Consider the following 16,264-nt stretch of genomic DNA (forward strand, 5'->3'; position numbering starts at 1 on the left):
AGCTTGATGCGCGAGTGTGAATCTGTGTACACAAGCATCGGGGCTGACGTTATGTGGTTCTGTGCTTTTTGATCCTTAAAAACCCAACTTCCTGCAGCAGATGCTCCTCTAAGGTGACCTCTGCCTCTTGTGCTCTCTCTGGGGGTCTCCAGGAAGCCCCACCCGCCAGGGCTGGGTGTTGCTGCCCTTCTTGTGTCTCTCCTGTCCGGGCCGTCCCCTCCTTAGCACATCTGACACTGGCAGGCGTCTGGGAGGAAGGGGGCAGCAAGGGTCGCTGTCGCGGCCTCACCTGCTGGGAACCGCGTCTCCAGGAGGCTGCAGGCCGGGGCTGCGTCTAGGGGCAGCAGAAGCCAAGAGCCGAGAGCCTGGAGTTTAGAATACTCCCCACCGTCCGCCTGGTCCTCTCTGCCGCTACTGTCCCCCTGACATTCACGTGTGCCACATGACCAGCTGGAAATACCGGCGATCGTGAAAGGCCGAGCTCACTCCAGGACAGCCCCCTGGGTCCCCCATGCAGATACCGGGAGGCTCAGTCCCCTGGCTTCTCGGTCCTCTGGCTCTGCTGGGAGCTGAGGGGAGGGGGTCTTATTAGCAAGAGATGACACTATTACAACCAGCTTTTTTTTTTTTTTTTTTTTAAGTTTATTCAGGGAGAGAGAGAAAGAGAGCATGAGCAGGGGAGAGGCAGAGAGAGAGGGGAGAAAGAATCCCAAGCAGGCTCCTCACTGAGGCAGGGCTCGATCCCATGAACCCTGACATCATGACCCGAGTTGAAATCAAGTGTCGGATGCTTAGCAGATTGAGCCACCCAGGTGCCCCCAGCCAGCTATTTTTTTAAATTAATTAACTTATTTATTTTGAGAGAGGGGGAGAGAGAGAATGAGCAGGGGAGAAGCAGAGAGAGAAGGGGACAGAGGACCCAAAGTGGGCTCTGTGCTGAGAGCAGACAGCCCAGTGTGGGGCTTGAACTCACAAACCGTGAGATCATGACCTGAGCCAAAGTCAGAGGCTCAATCGACTGCGCCACCCAGGTGCCCCCAGCTATCGTTTTATTTTTTTTTTAATTTTTTTAATTTTTAATTTTTTTTTAATGTTTATTTATTTTTGAGACAGAGATAGAGCACGAACGGGGGAGGGTCAGAGAGAGAGGGAGACACAGAATCCGAAGCAGGTTCCAGGCTCAAGGCTCTGAGCTGTCAGCACAGAGCCCGACGCGGGGCTTGAACTCACGGACCGTGAGATCATGACCTGAGCCAAAGTCGGACGCTTAACCGACTGAGCCACCCAGGCACCCCCCAGCTATCGTTTTAAGAACTTTGTTGAGATGTAACTTACATACCACACCAATCACCCGCTTACAGGGTAGAATTCGGCGGTGGTTAGCAAATTCACGGACACGTGCGAGCATCACCACCGTGGATTTTAGAACATTTCATCACGCCAAACACAGACCCTGCACGAAGCCAGCTATTTGTAAAATAACTACAAGGGACACCTGGGTGGCTCAGTCGGTTGAGTGTCCGACTTCGGCTCAGGTCATGATTTTGCAGTTCGTGAGTTCAAGCCCCACGTCCGACTCGCTGCTGTCAGTGCTGACCCCGCTCTGGATCCCCTGTCCCTGCCGCCCCCTCCCCCGCTTGCCTTCTCTCTCAAAAAACAAAACAATAAATTAACTATATTGTTTCACATCAGTAATGTATGCTCATGGTACAAAATTCAAAAGGTACCATAGAACGTACAGCGAAAAGACGGTCACCCCCTCACGCTGAGCGTGAACCCCTGCCCCCCAGAGGCACATCCGTGGTGAGTTTCTTATGTGTCCTCGGGGTAATCTGTACACAGGCAAGTGTCCAAGAGTATGGACTTTATTTTCCCAGCCGAGAGGGTGATAGTTTGGCTTTCGGAGATCATTGTAAATTCACTTGCGGTTGTAAGAACAGACAGAGACCTCCTCTGTCCTTCACCCAGATTCCCCCAAAGGTAACACCTCGCGTAACTAACGTCCTCTTAGTCCTTCTGTGCTGCTCTGACAGAGATAACGTCTGCTGGGTGGCTTTAGCACCTGCTTGTTACAGTTTTGGAGGCCGGGAAGTCTTGAGATCCAGACGCTGGCAGATTTGGGGTCTGTGGCGTCTAGCGGGGGCCCAGTTCTGGATCACCGACGGCCGTCTCCTCCCTACGTGGCGGAAGGGGTGAGGTTGCCGCACGAGGTCGGCGGCCGGGCTCACGTGGGCTCCCCGCTCAGGACCAGATCAGCTCCCGACGGCCTCGCCTCCCAGTATCATCACTCGGGGGTCAGGACTCGACATAGGACTTTTGGGGACACAAACGTTCAGTCTATGGTAACAGCACAACGGAAGTACTGGGCCATTGGTGTCATATTCTTTGGCCCTATTCAGATTTTACCAGTTTTACAAATGTGCTTTTTTGTTTTAAAGACTTCCTTTTTTTTCTTTTTTTTTTTTTTAATTTTTTAAATGTTTGTTTCTATTTGTGGGAGAGAGAGACAGAGCATGAGCAGGGGAGGGACAGAGAGAGAGACAGACAGACAGACAGACAGAATCCGAACCAGGCTCCAGGCTCCGAGCTGCCAGCAGAGCCCGACGTGGGGCTCGAACTCATGAACCGTGAGATCATGACCTGAGCCGAAGTCAGACGCTCAACTGACTGAGCCACCCAGAGGCCCCAAAGACTTTTTTCGTACGAGCAATTTTAGCTTCGCAGCAAAATTGAGAGGAAGGTCCAGAGATTTCCCACACGCCTCCTGCCCATCCTGTGCCAGAGTCGTGTGGTGCGTAGAGACACCGCATGCCGCGTTGACCCGACCAGAAGGAGGCGCTCTCCCGAGCCCAAGTCGCTGAGGGGCTGCGCCCGTGGAACGTGGGAAGACCAGCCCGTCAGCAGTGCGCTGGGGGGAACCAGCTCTAGTCCCATACGTGGGCAGAAGAGGAAACGGGACCCCAAGAGCTGGGGTGTGGGGGCACCTCTGGGAGGCCCTCTCCGCTAGGTTTCCCTGCCTGGTCTCTGCTCCCCCCTCTGAATGACACCCCCCTCAGTATCGTGCCCTCCCAACTTTGGGGTCAGATCCTGAAGGCTCCCCAAGGCTGGCTATTTGGGCTGAAGAGGACCCTCCGCAGAAAAAGGAGCGTAGGTTACTCACCACGTGTCACCAAGGGGCCCACTTTAGAGATGGGGAAGTGGAGGCCCAGAGAGCTGAAGTCCCTCACCGGTGGGGGGCGGGGGCACGCTGCAGCTGGGGGGTGATGGAACAGGACCCACACACATCTGCCTGGCCACAAAGGCCCTTTCTGCTGCCTTCAGGGACCTGGCGGGCTCCAGCCCTTCAGGTGTGGGCCTGGGGTCACGGCTGGTCTGCGGGGTGGTATTTGGGCCACAGGCGGGGTTGCCTCTCACCGTGACAACCTTCAGGGGGGACAGCTGTGGCTTCCTGTCCACTCCCTAAGTCTCACGAACGCCGACTCGGAACCGTACAGACCGTGAGGGGCCCGTGGAGCCAAGCGGGCCCCTCCCAGCCCTGCCCGCCAGCTCGGGCCGGGGTGGGCACACCATAGGGAGCGCCTGCTTCCGTCAGGCTGGCGTAACCTTTGCTTGCTTTCCTCAGATCCTGAACCCGCCGCCGTCCCCCGCCACGGACCCCTCCTTGTACAACGTGGACATGTTCTACGCTTCCAACATTCCCACCGCTGCGAGACCCTACAGGTACGAAGTTCCTGCCACCGCCCTCCATACCCGTGGCCGTCTGGGCCTCCAGACAAGCCTGTGATAGAGCAGGACCCCCGGTCCCCGTTTCCCGGGTCAGGAAACCTGGGAAGAGAGGTTTGGGGGGCTGGTGGGCTCTCCCAGCCGCTCGGACCATACCTGGCTTGCCTCCCCGTGGGGCAGGCCGGGCCTACCTGCTGAGTCCAGGAACCAAACCCCATGTTCTGAGCAGGCTCTAGAAGGTAGACGTAGCTCTGGGTTGTTTTTTTTAAGTGGGGACGTGCCCGGGCAGGCGTGGCCTTGAATGGCGCCACCAGGGGATTCCCACTGTGGCATAGCCAGGTTCCACTGCCTAGGGAGGCCCGTACACAGGGGCCAAGGTTTGACTGTGTTTGAATCCAGCTGCGGGACTCTGGCAGTGATGCCCACCGCTGCCGCCTCCGTCCCGTAAGGGCCCCAAGTCTCATGAGTGCAGGGGTGGCACCTGCCGCGGAGGGCCCTTGATTGGGATGATCCTCTCAGCCCCCCGGGGGGTCCGTGTTGGGGTGGCACACCCCACCCCCCTGGGTTGGGAGGGGGCCCTTGAGGGTGCTGAGAAGAGGCATCTGGGTGTGCTGGCCTGTGTCCAGGGGCCAGGTCCGAGCTTGGGGTGACCTCCAACCCGGTGGCCTTAGCCCACAGGCCTACCACACAGGTGCATGGGGCCGCTCGCCCCAAGGGGGAGGCAGAAGCTGGAGAGTGGCCCGCACCTCCCTGCTCCCTAGAGCTGCCTGGAGCGGGGGAGCCTCAGAGCGTGTCGCGCCTGCCCTCTGGTGGCCATTTCAGGGACTCCGGGCCGGAAGAAGAGCGAGCCACTGCCCTAGTCAAGGGCCCGCAGTGCTCCCCCCCCCCGCCCCCAGTGCCTCAGCGTCCCAGTGTGTCCCCAGCAGCCTTGTGGGTGGCTGTCCCCAGGCTGTCACATCCACGCTGGCCAGGCCCCTCAGTCCCCGCTCCACGTCCTGCCTTTCTCATTATGTCCTATTTTTATGGCACCTCTTCCCTCCCCCTGTCTCTCGGGGTCCCTTCCTGCCCCTGGGGTCCTGTTCTCGGCACCCGCTGCCCCTCCCCAGCCCCAGGGTGCTGGCTCCACCTTCTTGCCCTCCGTGAGCCCTCTGGGGCCCTTAAACACACCGCGACCCCCACCCCCAGCTCAGGCCCTGACAGAACCTTCCGGTGCAGGAGACGTCTGGGAGGCGCCGTCACGGGGCGCTTGGAGGCACTGCCTGGGTCAGATGGCTTTAGACTTCCAGGCTTACTGGTCTCCGGCACTCACAGTAGTAATGATGAAATGGGGAACAGTCGTCCAGCGCTTTCTGGTATCAGGCACTGTTTCTGGCACTTTCCACGAAGAATCTCATTTAATCCTCACCAGCCTCTTTTGAACTGGGTACTGTTTTATCCTCCCCATTTTCCCAATGAGACACTGAAGCCCAGAGAGGTTAAGTAAGCTGCCCAAGGCCCCCAGGCCAGCTAGGCTCTGCAAGCCTTGTTCTCCATCAAGGCAAGCAAGGGGCGCCCGGGGGGCTCAGTCGGTTAAGCGTCCGACTTCGGCTCAGGTCCTGATCTCGCGGTCCGTGGGTTCGAGTCCCCACTTCGAGCCCTGGGCTGACAGCTCGGAGCCCGGAGCCTGCTGCGGATTCTGTGCCTCCCTCTCCCTCTGTCCCTGCCCGGCTTATGCTCTGTCTCTGTCTCTCAAAATTAACTACACATTTAAAAAAAAAAAAAGGCAAGTGTGGCTCCCAGGTGTGTCGGTGCAGACACGCCCACTTTGGACGTGGGGAGTGTGGCTCAGAGGGAGCACACAGCTGAGGGGCCCCGGGGGTCTCCCCGAGACGAGGTGCCACTCCCCTCTGTCCCCTTCAGGCCCTACATCATCCGCGGCATGGCGCCCCCGACGACGCCCTGCAGCACGGATGTGTGTGACAGCGACTACAGCGCCAACCGCTGGAAGGCCAGCAAGTACTACCTGGATTTGAACTCGGACTCAGACCCCTACCCGCCGCCGCCCACGCCCCACAGCCAGTACCTGTCGGCGGAGGACAGCTGCCCGCCTTCGCCCGCCACCGAGAGGAGCTATTTTCACCTCTTCCCTCCCCCTCCGTCCCCCTGCACGGACTCGTCCTGACCCCCGCCGGGCCACCCTGGCCTCTCTCTGCGCCCTTGTAAATAGTTTTAAATATGAACAAAGAAAAAAATATATTTTATGATTTAAAAAAAATAAATATAGTTGGGATTTAAAAAAAACAACAACACGAGAAATGTGAACAGTGATGGGGTGGGCCGGGCCGGGGAAAACTTTGTACAGTGGAGAAAATATTTATAAACTTAATTTTTTTTAAACGTCACTGCTATTCTTTTGTGCCATGTGTGCTTTTGAGCTGAGCGTCCCCACGGGGCGAATCCCGCCCTCCCTGGGACAGCTGTCAGAGTTGTGCACTGATCCTCCTGAGCCCCGCGGGTCCCCGTCAGGCCCCCACGGGGCGGGCTGAGCCTCTGGGCGGAGGCGGGCAGGCAGGATGCCTGACTTGTGCCCTCCTTACAAGCTCCACTGTTACCATCCTGAAATTCTAAATGGGTTTTAAGAAAGAGACCCTGCGTTTCGTTTTGCCCTGGGCTCCACAGATTACGTACCTGTGCCTCGGGCTATTCCTCGGCCTGTCTGACCTCTGTGCGTGCTGGCCCCAGTTACCGCCTGCCGTCCACGGAGATGGTGCAGGGACAGAGGGGGATCCCTCCTGGCTGTGTATTCCGTGTGGACCCCCAGTGGATGGGGCTGCCAGGGTCGGGTGGGAACCTCCCAGCTCCTGTGCCCTCCCCCGTTTCCATCTTGTCCTTTCCAGCACACAGGCCCCCAGGCCCTGGGGACCTGCCCCAGCCTGGTCCCCGCAAGGGCAGTCGGTCAACACTGCCCCCAGGCCCGCCGTGTACCCACCGGGTCACAGGAGGCGTCGGAGAGATAAGGCGTGCTCCCCACCCCCCCCCCGGGGGTGGGGGTTCCCCAGCCTGCTGAAGGAGACTGAGCAGTCGGCAAGTCATGAGGAAGTTAGGCTGTTCCCCAGGTGCCAGGCAGGAAGGGACTAACCTCACTTGGAATGTCACAGGGAGGTCAGAGGAGAACTACCATTTTTAGTGCCGGGGACACACTCAGAAGAATCGATGCACAGCGGTCTGGAAGAAGGGCCTCCCTTTGGGACTGGAGATCGAACCCTTGGCCAGCCCCCAGGGCCTGGAATGCGGAGGTGACAGTCTCCAAGATGAGGAAACCCCAGAACACTCAGACCCTGGGGCCCCAGTGCTGGGGAGGCAGAATGGGAAAGGTGGTGGCCCTCGGGGCTCCCCAGACTGCCTGACCAGGGGACACAGCTGGGGTGTCAGGCATATGAGTCTGCCAGGCTGGTTTCCTGAGACTTTCAGGGAACTGTCTCCCCTGCTTCCTGATTGTCCAGGAGTTCCTGGAGGTCACGGTCAGCACTGGCGGTGACGGGGACCGGCTGGCGGACTTGTTGGTTCTTGCTGCCCCTGGGACCAAGAGGGCTGCCATCGGGGTGGGGGGGCAGAGGGGGGACCTGCGCTCAAGGCCCCTTTGCAGAAGGAGGGACTGGATCTTCCTGGGAAGGCCAGCTTCACTTACTTCATCCAGCTGGCCCCATCTGGTAAGGAAGGGTGCTGTCACTCGCCCCTGAGGACTGTCATTTAAGACATCCTGCTCCGATGGGATCATTCCTGTTGAGAAGCCTTGCCCAGTGAGCGCCTGGCAAGGAGCAGCTCCTTGGTAAATGGAAGCTGTGACCTATTAGAGCCCAGAGACATGACGTGCTTGCCCAAGGTCACACCGCTAAGGACCAGCCCTAGAGGGTGCACCCAGAGCTCTCAGGCCCAGGGTGGGGTGCCCAGCCCCTGAGAGCTTCTTGCGGGGGGGGTTGGGGCCTCCCGAGCACTCAGGATCCCCGTTCTTCCAGGCTGGGCCACAAGCCCTGCGGTGCCAATGAAAGCCCTAATCTCAACGTGGGCAGAGGGGGTGGGGGGTGGGGGGACTTTGCCGACTCAGAAGCAGGAGCTGCATCACGGGGGGCTACCGGGACCCCCTCCACTGTCCTGCCCTTCCGTTCAGTCGTGCATTCTGAGGGTCCCCTCCGTTCTCCTAGGGCCAGCCAGGGTCAGGCAAGAAGAGAAGTGGCCTGTGCCGCTGACCGCTGGTGATGGCCTGCATGGGCTGAGGGGAGGGTTGAGACACCCCCCCCCCCACTCCGGGGCATCCCAGGCCTGTCTCCAGAGGCCACTCTGCTGGACCCTCTGCTGCCATGAGGTCAGCTAGGAGGAAGGGGGGCCAACCTGCTGGCTTGTGGAAGGCGCAGCCGACAGTTTCCAAAGCTGAGGGGGAGAGAGCATTGTGTTGAGATATCCTGGGGCCCAGAGAGAACATCCTATGTAGATGGGAGGGCAGGGAGGGCTTCCTGGAAGAGGTGCTATCTAAGCTGTGTCTTAAATGAAGTTAACCTGGCTTATTTCATTTAAACTTCACAACGGTCCCGCTAGGTAGATGGTGTCCCCAATTCGCAGTTGAGGAAACCAAGGCTTGGGAGAAAATAGATTTTTTTTTTTTTTTTTTTTTTTTACTAATTTGTTCAATCATTTCTTTACACAAGAAGCAATACTGACAACCAGACACTGCTCAATGTGCCCAAGCCTTCCAAACCATCTCACCTCTGCAGTGACACCCACTGCTCCCCAAGTCTCTGTCGCCCACCCCCGAGTCCTGCGGGGTCTCACTCCTCACTGGTCCTATCATTTGCTCCGCTCAGCCCTCCCTCGCCTCATCCAGAATTGGTGAGGGGCGCCTCCTTGCCCCGGGTCCAGCAGCCCCCATGGGTCTACAGCTGCCCTGGACACTTGAACAAAGTCCAGGTGGCCAGATCTTGGCCATGTCCGCCGCCAGGCAGGACGCTAGGGAACCGGGATTTGGCAGGTGTGGAAGTTTCTGTCCCCAAGAAACCTGAGTGCTTTGGGGAGCTGGGTGAGACTCGGCTCTTGCTGGCTTGTCCCCTTGGGGGCTTCTCCCAGACTCCCATACCTACCCCCCCCCCCACTCCGCCTCCCCAAATGCCCTCTCTTCTTTTCTTCCCTGCTGGATTGGACAGGTTGATCATTAGCAACGCTAGTGGCCGCCCTTTCTACCAACCCTGGGGCCACGAACAGTCCTTGGTAGGAAGTACAACAGTCCCCTCCTTGGCAACCCAGACTGAATCTTAACGCACTGAAAAAAAGGAGGAGAAACAGAAGAACTTAATTTCCATGTTAAAACGGATCGACCTTTCCTACCTCCTAGAGCTCCCTATCTGGCCCCACAGCCCTCCAGCCTCAACACATGACCTGGCCGAGCACCAGCCTGGCCTTCGAGGCCTTGTCCTCTGCCAGGGTGGCCTCACTCCAGCCCTTAGATCAGGTCTGAGCCCTGGTGACATGACATTAGGAAGGACCATGGGGGAGGGGGCGTTTCCCCCAAGTTGAGCTTATTCACTTTAAAGCCTTTTTCTGAGTGTACGTATGGGTTAAAATGTCTTTTCTTTCATGAAATCATGGTAATAGCATAAGGTGTGTGTTTTTTTTAAATCACTACCTAAAATTTTTTTATTTAAAAATCATTACTTGATAGAACTGAAATTTGGCAGCTCTGTGTCTGTTCCCACAAGCTAAGGGGGTGATAGCTGGGTATGTGGGCATTCATTACACTTTTAAATTTAGACGGATTGAAAATTTAAACAGTGAAAATGAAACCATAAAAGGATTAGGGGGAAAAGGGGAAGGTGGTGATCCATGAACTCTAGGAAGTTTTAGGATACTGAGGCCAATGCAAAGGTTCAAAATCACTCTCCTGCTTTGAAGCCTGTCAATGGCTCCCTAGGGCTCTCAGGAGATAGGCTGAGCTCAGATGCCTCCAGGAAGTCCTCCCTGACTTCAACCCTTCCAGTTAGGTTAGCTCATCATAATTGGAGACTTTTGGGGCCCACTTATGTTGGGGGAGGTACTGCATCATTCACTTAATTATAGTGCAAATGTCCCTGTGACCCTCCTCAGGGTCTGGGGTGAAAGAGCCTGAACCGTGTACAGGCAAGTCCTCTGATGATGAGTAAAGGGATCTCTGTGTGTGGCTGGGCTCTCCCCAGGCTCCCAACCCTGGCCCAGCCCTTCATCTCAGGCGCCGCCCCCCCTGTCCAGGGGTTCCCTGCGGCCTCTTCCCGGGCTGCTGGGTCTAGCGGCTGGGGCCTGGCCCTTTGGCCCGGGTGCGACTTCCGTAGCAGAGATTTGCTGCCCTTGCTCTGTCCGTCCTTTCCAAGGTGGGGCCAGCCCTGAACACGCCCCTTCTAACACAGAAGTTCTTCCCGGCCCTCAGTCTCCCAGCCGAAACTGTAAGTTCCAATGCCTCCAGGAGTCCCTCCCAGTCTCCTCGCCCAGACCTCAGTCATCCCTACCGGATCCTCTGCACCGTCCTTCTGCAGTTTTCTCAGCCAGGCCGGCCTGCTCCGGCCCCACCCCAGGTTATCTGCATATGTCTCCTCCCCCTACCCTTCCGCACCAGCACACCTGAACCGGTTTCAACCGCGACCTGGTCGACTGCGTTCCTCACTAGCTGTGTGGCCTTTGGCCAGGCCCACGGCCGCTCTGAGCAGCAGGATCAATGGTGAATAGTATCTGCCCTTGGCTGCTACCCCCCTAGACGTCCAGCACCCTTCAGGGCACCGACACAGGTTAGTAGGTATTATCAGCACTGTACTTTGCAGATGAGAACTGGAGAGTCAGAGAGGTGAGATCACCCAGCCGAACTCACTCAGCCAACACGGCCCACACCTGGTGCCTGAATGCTTCCTGGGCTTCTGTTCGCCAATCTATAAAATGGGGACAATAATACCGAACCGTAATAGAGCCACTCGCCGCAACGTCTTTCGAGAATCAGCGTCAGGCCCTGCTGAAGCGGTGGGCTGGGGGAGGGGCATGTTTGCACCAGAGGCCCAGCTTCCAGGCACTGGGGTTGACCCAGCTCCGCTGGTTTTCATTCTCCCTGTGTGGCATGGGGGCTCAGAGGGCGCCTGAGTCCCTGAGACGGAGGGAGCTGGGGGCCGGCTGAGGTGGGTGCCAAGGGTGGGGGTAGAGCATCTATCTGCAAGGCAACCTGGCGGCCGCTCTCCTGGGCCTGCCCTCCCTACCCGCAGTGGCCAGATTATGTCACTTTTCTCAGAAGGCTTGGGGAAGGTCACAGAAACCAGCCTTCCGTGAGCTGGAGTGGCCATCCCGGACCAAGCTGGCACCACTGGAGTGAGCTAGCTGCCCTAAAGACTCCAACCTCCCTGCGTGGAGCCCCCGTTATGACGCCCGGCCTGGTGCCCAACCCAAGTCTGGGCATTAGGGATTCTTGTTTCTTCCTGGGCACGGTGGCACTGTCCGCAGGGCCCTGCATCGCGCAGCCACCTCGGCCACCTCCTCTCTCTGCCACGTTCCTCTCCCACCACAACCGAATCGTGCCTGCCTCCCCAGCGCTCCAAAGCTCCGGCTGGGGTCTCTGGTCTCTCTCGCCGCCACCCGGACCCAGGAACCCACGGTTCTGTCCTCCCTGTTCGGGGGCTGAAATGCCACCTGCTCCCGAGGGGCCCCCGCCACTCTGCGGCCTGTGTTACAAGGGGTGTCTGACCGTCCCCCACAGACCGCCAGAGCCAGGACCCTCTTCTCCCCACGCACCGTGCAGGTTGGGCACAGAACAGTGCTCACCGGAGAGCTGCCCACGAGAGGCCAGCACTCCCCCCGGGGCAGCCTCGCGAACGCGCGCGCTCGCGTTCTGCCGACTTCGGCTGGGTTCCACACCACCCTCACCTCGCCTGCGCTGCTCAGCCCTGCCGCCAACTTCCGCCCTCCTGTCGATTTACTCGTGAGTCTAGACAGAGCTCCGCACCTACTGAGAAGCCAGACGGGTTATTAGAAGGTGTCTAAGATGGGCCAAGGTGGGCTACTCTAATGTGTCCCGGCCCCTCCCTGCCGGGGAGGCCGAGCAGTGGATGGGGGGGCCTGGGCGAGCATTTTGGAAGAGGCTCCGGTGTAAATCCTTCTGTAAGACAAAAGGGACGCCCCCCACCGCGCACTTCCCTCCCGCGGGTGTGGACGCACAGCTAGCTAGGGTCACAGACCCCTGGGACGCCGGGGGTGGAAGCAGCCATCCCCTCACCTTGACCCCAACTCCCGGCCCGGCCACCACTTGAGCGAGGAAGGGGCCGAGAACGGACGACCCCACCCCACCTCCCTATAAAATGCAGCTGTGGAGAATGCGGGCATCGATCCCGCTACCTCTCACATGCTAAGCGAGCGCTCTACCATTTGAGCTAATTCCCCAGCTCGGGGCGTCCTCCACTGCGGGGACGTATTGTGGCTCACGTCATCACGGTCGGCTCCTGACCCTCCAGCCCGCCTGCCCGCGGCTCTCGCTACCTCATTGGTTCCCTTACTGCTCCCAACTCCATGGCCAGGATTGGTTTGGCTCAGTTTAGTTTTAAAAAGCATTGGCCATCGGATTGGTGGTCCGCAGCGTCCGTCAAGCGGAGGCCCTGCTGTTGCTACGGCGTAGGGGGACCCGGCCAGGTTTCTCCCGGTTTCTGATTTGTTTCTCCAGACTCCGGGGTCCTAGAGGTTCCGGATCCGTCAAGTCCATGGGAAAAGAATGCTCCCCTCGCGCTTGACTGACGGGGCCCGTGAGCCAATCGGCGTAGGCGCAACCGGGCCGCCGGGCGATCCAATAGGCTGTAGGGGGCGGGAGAGGAAGGCCAATGAGCGCGGACCTGGGGGCGGAGATAGGGTCGCGATTGGCTGCGAGGCGGCCGGAGGGAGGGCGGGGGGAACCCAAGGCCTGCTTGATACGTCCGCCATTTTGGGCGCTTCGCTGATGGTGTCGGTGAGCGCGTTTCCCGCCTGAGCGCGACTAGCGGCGGGTCGCGGGCACCTCCAGGTAATGGGGGTGGGGGTGGGGGCGGCGGAGCGGGCCGCGGCGCGGGGGACGCGGGGGGCGCGCGGCGCGCGGGCGGCGACGGCGAGGCCCCCTCCGCCCGGCCTCGGCGGCGCGGGGAGGGAGCGTCCCGGCCCCCTCCCCTCCCCCCCGGAATTCGCCGCTCGGCGGCCGGGGAGGCGCGGCGCCCGGGCTCCGCGGCCCGTCCCCGCCCGCGCCTGTCAGCCGCCTGCTCGCCCGCCGCGGCCCGCGGGGGCCTGGCGGCGCCGGGCGCCGGGGCGGGCCGCGGGCCGGCGGCGAACTTTGCGCCCGGGTTGGCGTCCGCGGCCTTGCGCGGCGGCGGCGGCGGCGGGCGGGGCGCGCCCCTAACCCGGCCGGGCCCCGCTCGGCTCCGGCCCGCCCCGGACAACTTCTCTGGGCGCGGGCCCGCGAGCGTGTCAAGTTGAGGCGGCAGCTCGCCGCAGACTCTCGAAGGCCATTGTTGGGCTCCGTTCTGCGGGAAACAAGTTCTGTGGGTTTGTGCTCTTCGGCCGCAGAGTCATCGGGACACGCAGAACCCGGCTCGGAGTATGTAAATAGCCTTCCGAGCGGCTTTTTAACTCCCGTGTTGTGACTCGAAGGTGGACCTGGTCACGAACGCCTCCCCGGCGAATATGAGCGAGGGGGGTGGGCCTTCGTGTGGCTGGAAGTACCTCCCTCTTAAAGCAGCCCATCCGCTGCGGACTTGGAGGGCTTTCCTCCCGGGTGCCGCTCGCTCCCATCTCCACTTGGACTTTTCGGTTGTAAGGGCGCGGAATGAGCCCTTGCGAGTATCCCTGTGCCCTGACGCTTCAGCCCCCGAGCTTCCCGTGGCGTTCCCGGTCCTTCTTAACGCTTTCTAGCGGGTCGGCTAGAGCTTTGTTGATGTTTTGCTTTTTACGTGGTTGTTTCCTTTCGTCCCCACAGCACCCGTCGGCGTGGATATCGTCCCACTTTGCTAATGGGAAGTTTACTTTGATTTCTGTCCTCAAGGTCACGTTGCAGGGAGGCGGCGAGTGGGAGAGGGGCTCCAGATGTCCAGCCACTCGAGTGAAGCTCTCCTAAGCGGTGGTGGGATTTCAGCTTTTCTCTACTGCGAAGCTAGAGTGCCTGGCTTGAGGTCTTGGCTTCACCACTTGCTGGCTCTGCGACCTTGGACAAGTTACCCCGCTTGTCTGCTTTCCCTGTAACACGGCAACGATAATCGTCCATCTCACGAGTTTGCGGGGAGGGAACGAGTTAGCAACGGTGCCTGGCGCGCAGAATCAGCTTGGTGCAATTAGTGGCTGTTGGTACCAATTTAAATTTGATTTTTAAATGTTTGGATTACCATTAGGAAGTCAAATGAGCGTGTAAGCCCTGGCCCTCGGTGACGGTCTCCAGAGAGCCCTGTGTATTTCACCGTCAGCTTTGCAGAGAAAACAGGCTGGACGTTATTTTAACTTTTCCAGGAGAGGGGTGGCTGAAGATTCGTTAAATCACCCGTGTTTCCTGAAGTGATAAGCTCAGGGTGGTGCTTCAGAGTGTTTTGTCTGAGAGGTGGTTAATTGAGGAAAAGCCCGTCGGGAGCTCGGGTCCGATTCTCTTCCTGCCTGCCTGGGGATACGAGGCCCTCGGTGCGATTGGTCCCCATGTCTGTCAACTCCAATTTTATGGTCCCGGTATCTGTTGGTCCGGGTTCTCCGGGTTATCGAGGTTTGCAAGGGTGCTGCGTGTTGAGATGTACTTCAGCAAGCCTCGTTTGGGAAGTCCCCGTTGTCCCGCGGGTGCTTCAGAAGTGTTTTGCCTTCGGTGTGTCTGATGCGGGAGTCTGGAGCCTCTAATAACAGAATGCCATCCGCTGGGTCACACACATACTCACAGTCTCTTAATCCCTGGTACTCGGAACCGTGGTGCCCTTCCCTCGGTGTTACTTGCTTGGGACCTGGCTCGCTTCGCTTGCACTGGGGCAGTGTTTCTGTGCACTTTTTTTTTTTTTAATTAATTTATTTTTGAGACAGAGAGAGACAGAGCATGAATGGGGGAGGGTCAGAGAGAAGGAGACACAGAATCCGAAGCAGGCTCCAGGCTCCGAGCTGTCGGCACAGAGCCCGACGCGGGGCTCGAGCTCACGGACCGCGAGATCATGACCCGAGCCGAAGTCGGATGCTTAACTGACTGAGCCACCCGGGTGCCCCTGTGCACTTTTTTTATTTTTTAATTTTATTTTTTAAGTTTATTTATTTTTGACAGAGACAGAGAGTGAGCATGAGCTGGGGAGGTGCAGAGAGAGAGAGAGGGAGACACAGACTCCAAAGCAGGCTCCAGGCTCCAAGCTGCCAGCACAGAGCCTGATGTGGGGCTCGAACTCACAAACCATGAGATCATGACCTGGGCTGAAGTCGGATGCTTAACCGACTGAGCCACCCAGGCGCCCCTCCCATGTGCACTTTTTTTTTCAAATTATTTTCTTTTCAACGTCTATTTATTTTGGGGACAGAGAGAGACAGAGCATGAACGGGGGAGGGGCAGAGAGAGAGGGAGACACAGAATCGGAAACAGGCTCCAGGCTCTGAGCCATCAGCCCAGAGCCCGACGCGGGGCTCGAACTCACGGACCGCGAGATCGTGACCTGGCTGAAGTCGGACGCCTAACCGACTGCGCCACCCAGGCGCCCCACCCCTGTGCACTTTTAAGTAGAGGTGGGCATCTCGCCTGGGGTAACTTAAGAACAGGGTTTTGGATTAGAAAACTTTAGCTTTTGTGTGAAGTATGCAAAACAAAACAAAAACTTGGCTGGTTTGAATTAACTACTTGAGAATTTGAGAATCAGACCACAGCTGGACAGAAAATGAATGGTGGTAAGATTTGACAGAGTGACGTTTGCTCTTTTAAGGTAAACTTTTGCATTGCTTTGGTGAAAAGGCATTGTGCTTATCACAGGCAAAAATCTCTCTCTCTTTTTTTTTTTTTCTTTCAAGTTTTAAATTCCAGTTAGTATACAAAAACCTCTTTCTTAAAACAGTATTTGTCACTTGGGCGCCTGGGTGGCTCAGTCGGATAAGCGTCCGACTTCAGCTTGGGTCGTGATCTCGTGGTTCATGGGTTCGAGCCCCGCGTCAGGCTCTGTGCTGACAGCTCAGAGCCTGGAGCTGCTTCCGATTCTGGGTCTCCCTCTCTCTCTGCCCCTCCCCGACTTATGCTCTGTCTCTGTCTCTCAAAAGTAAGTAAATGTTACCAAAAAAAATTTAAGAAAAAACAACAGTATTTGTCAGGATCGGTATTTAGTTTGTTGGCCGTTGTGAACTTCTTTCTTGAAATTTCGTATTTTGGGCAGTTGAGAGGCAGCTTCAGTATGTGTTGGTCCAAATTTTATAATGTTTTATTACCCCTAAGAAGAATACATGATAGTGACAATGCAGTTCTTCTAATTATCTGCTTACCTAAAACTCAGCCTTGAGTTTATTTCATAAAAAGCAGAAGAAGCTGTGGTTTCGTCCTCATAAGTCAAGATCTGAATCCTTG

At 57.9% G+C, this 16,264-nt stretch overlaps 2 protein-coding genes across 34 annotated transcripts in view; both read left to right on the forward strand.

Moving 5' to 3' along the window:
* The window catches only part of LRP5 (LDL receptor related protein 5), a 105,731-nt gene extending 99,627 nt beyond the window's left edge, over positions 1-6,104 (forward strand). The window contains 2 exon segments of the mRNA XM_045486152.1: positions 3,623-3,720; positions 5,623-6,104. Of these exon segments, the coding sequence (XP_045342108.1) occupies positions 3,623-3,720; positions 5,623-5,884 (360 nt within the window). The 3' untranslated portion in view covers positions 5,885-6,104.
* A 6,519-nt stretch (positions 6,105-12,623) lies between these two features.
* The window catches only part of PPP6R3 (protein phosphatase 6 regulatory subunit 3), a 136,732-nt gene continuing 133,091 nt past the window's right edge, over positions 12,624-16,264 (forward strand). For 27 of the 33 annotated variants that reach the window (XM_045486179.1, XM_045486183.1, XM_045486182.1 and 24 more), the window contains exon 1: positions 12,624-12,745. The gene's annotated coding sequence lies outside the window, so the exon portion shown is untranslated. Of the gene's footprint in view, positions 12,746-13,204; positions 13,310-16,264 lie in introns of those variants that run through there. The other 6 variants (XM_045486188.1, XM_045486154.1, XM_045486185.1 and 3 more) reach the window with 6 other exon arrangements.

Source organism: Leopardus geoffroyi, chromosome D1, assembly GCF_018350155.1.
Source record: "Leopardus geoffroyi isolate Oge1 chromosome D1, O.geoffroyi_Oge1_pat1.0, whole genome shotgun sequence".
Lineage (NCBI taxonomy): Eukaryota > Metazoa > Chordata > Mammalia > Carnivora > Felidae > Leopardus > Leopardus geoffroyi.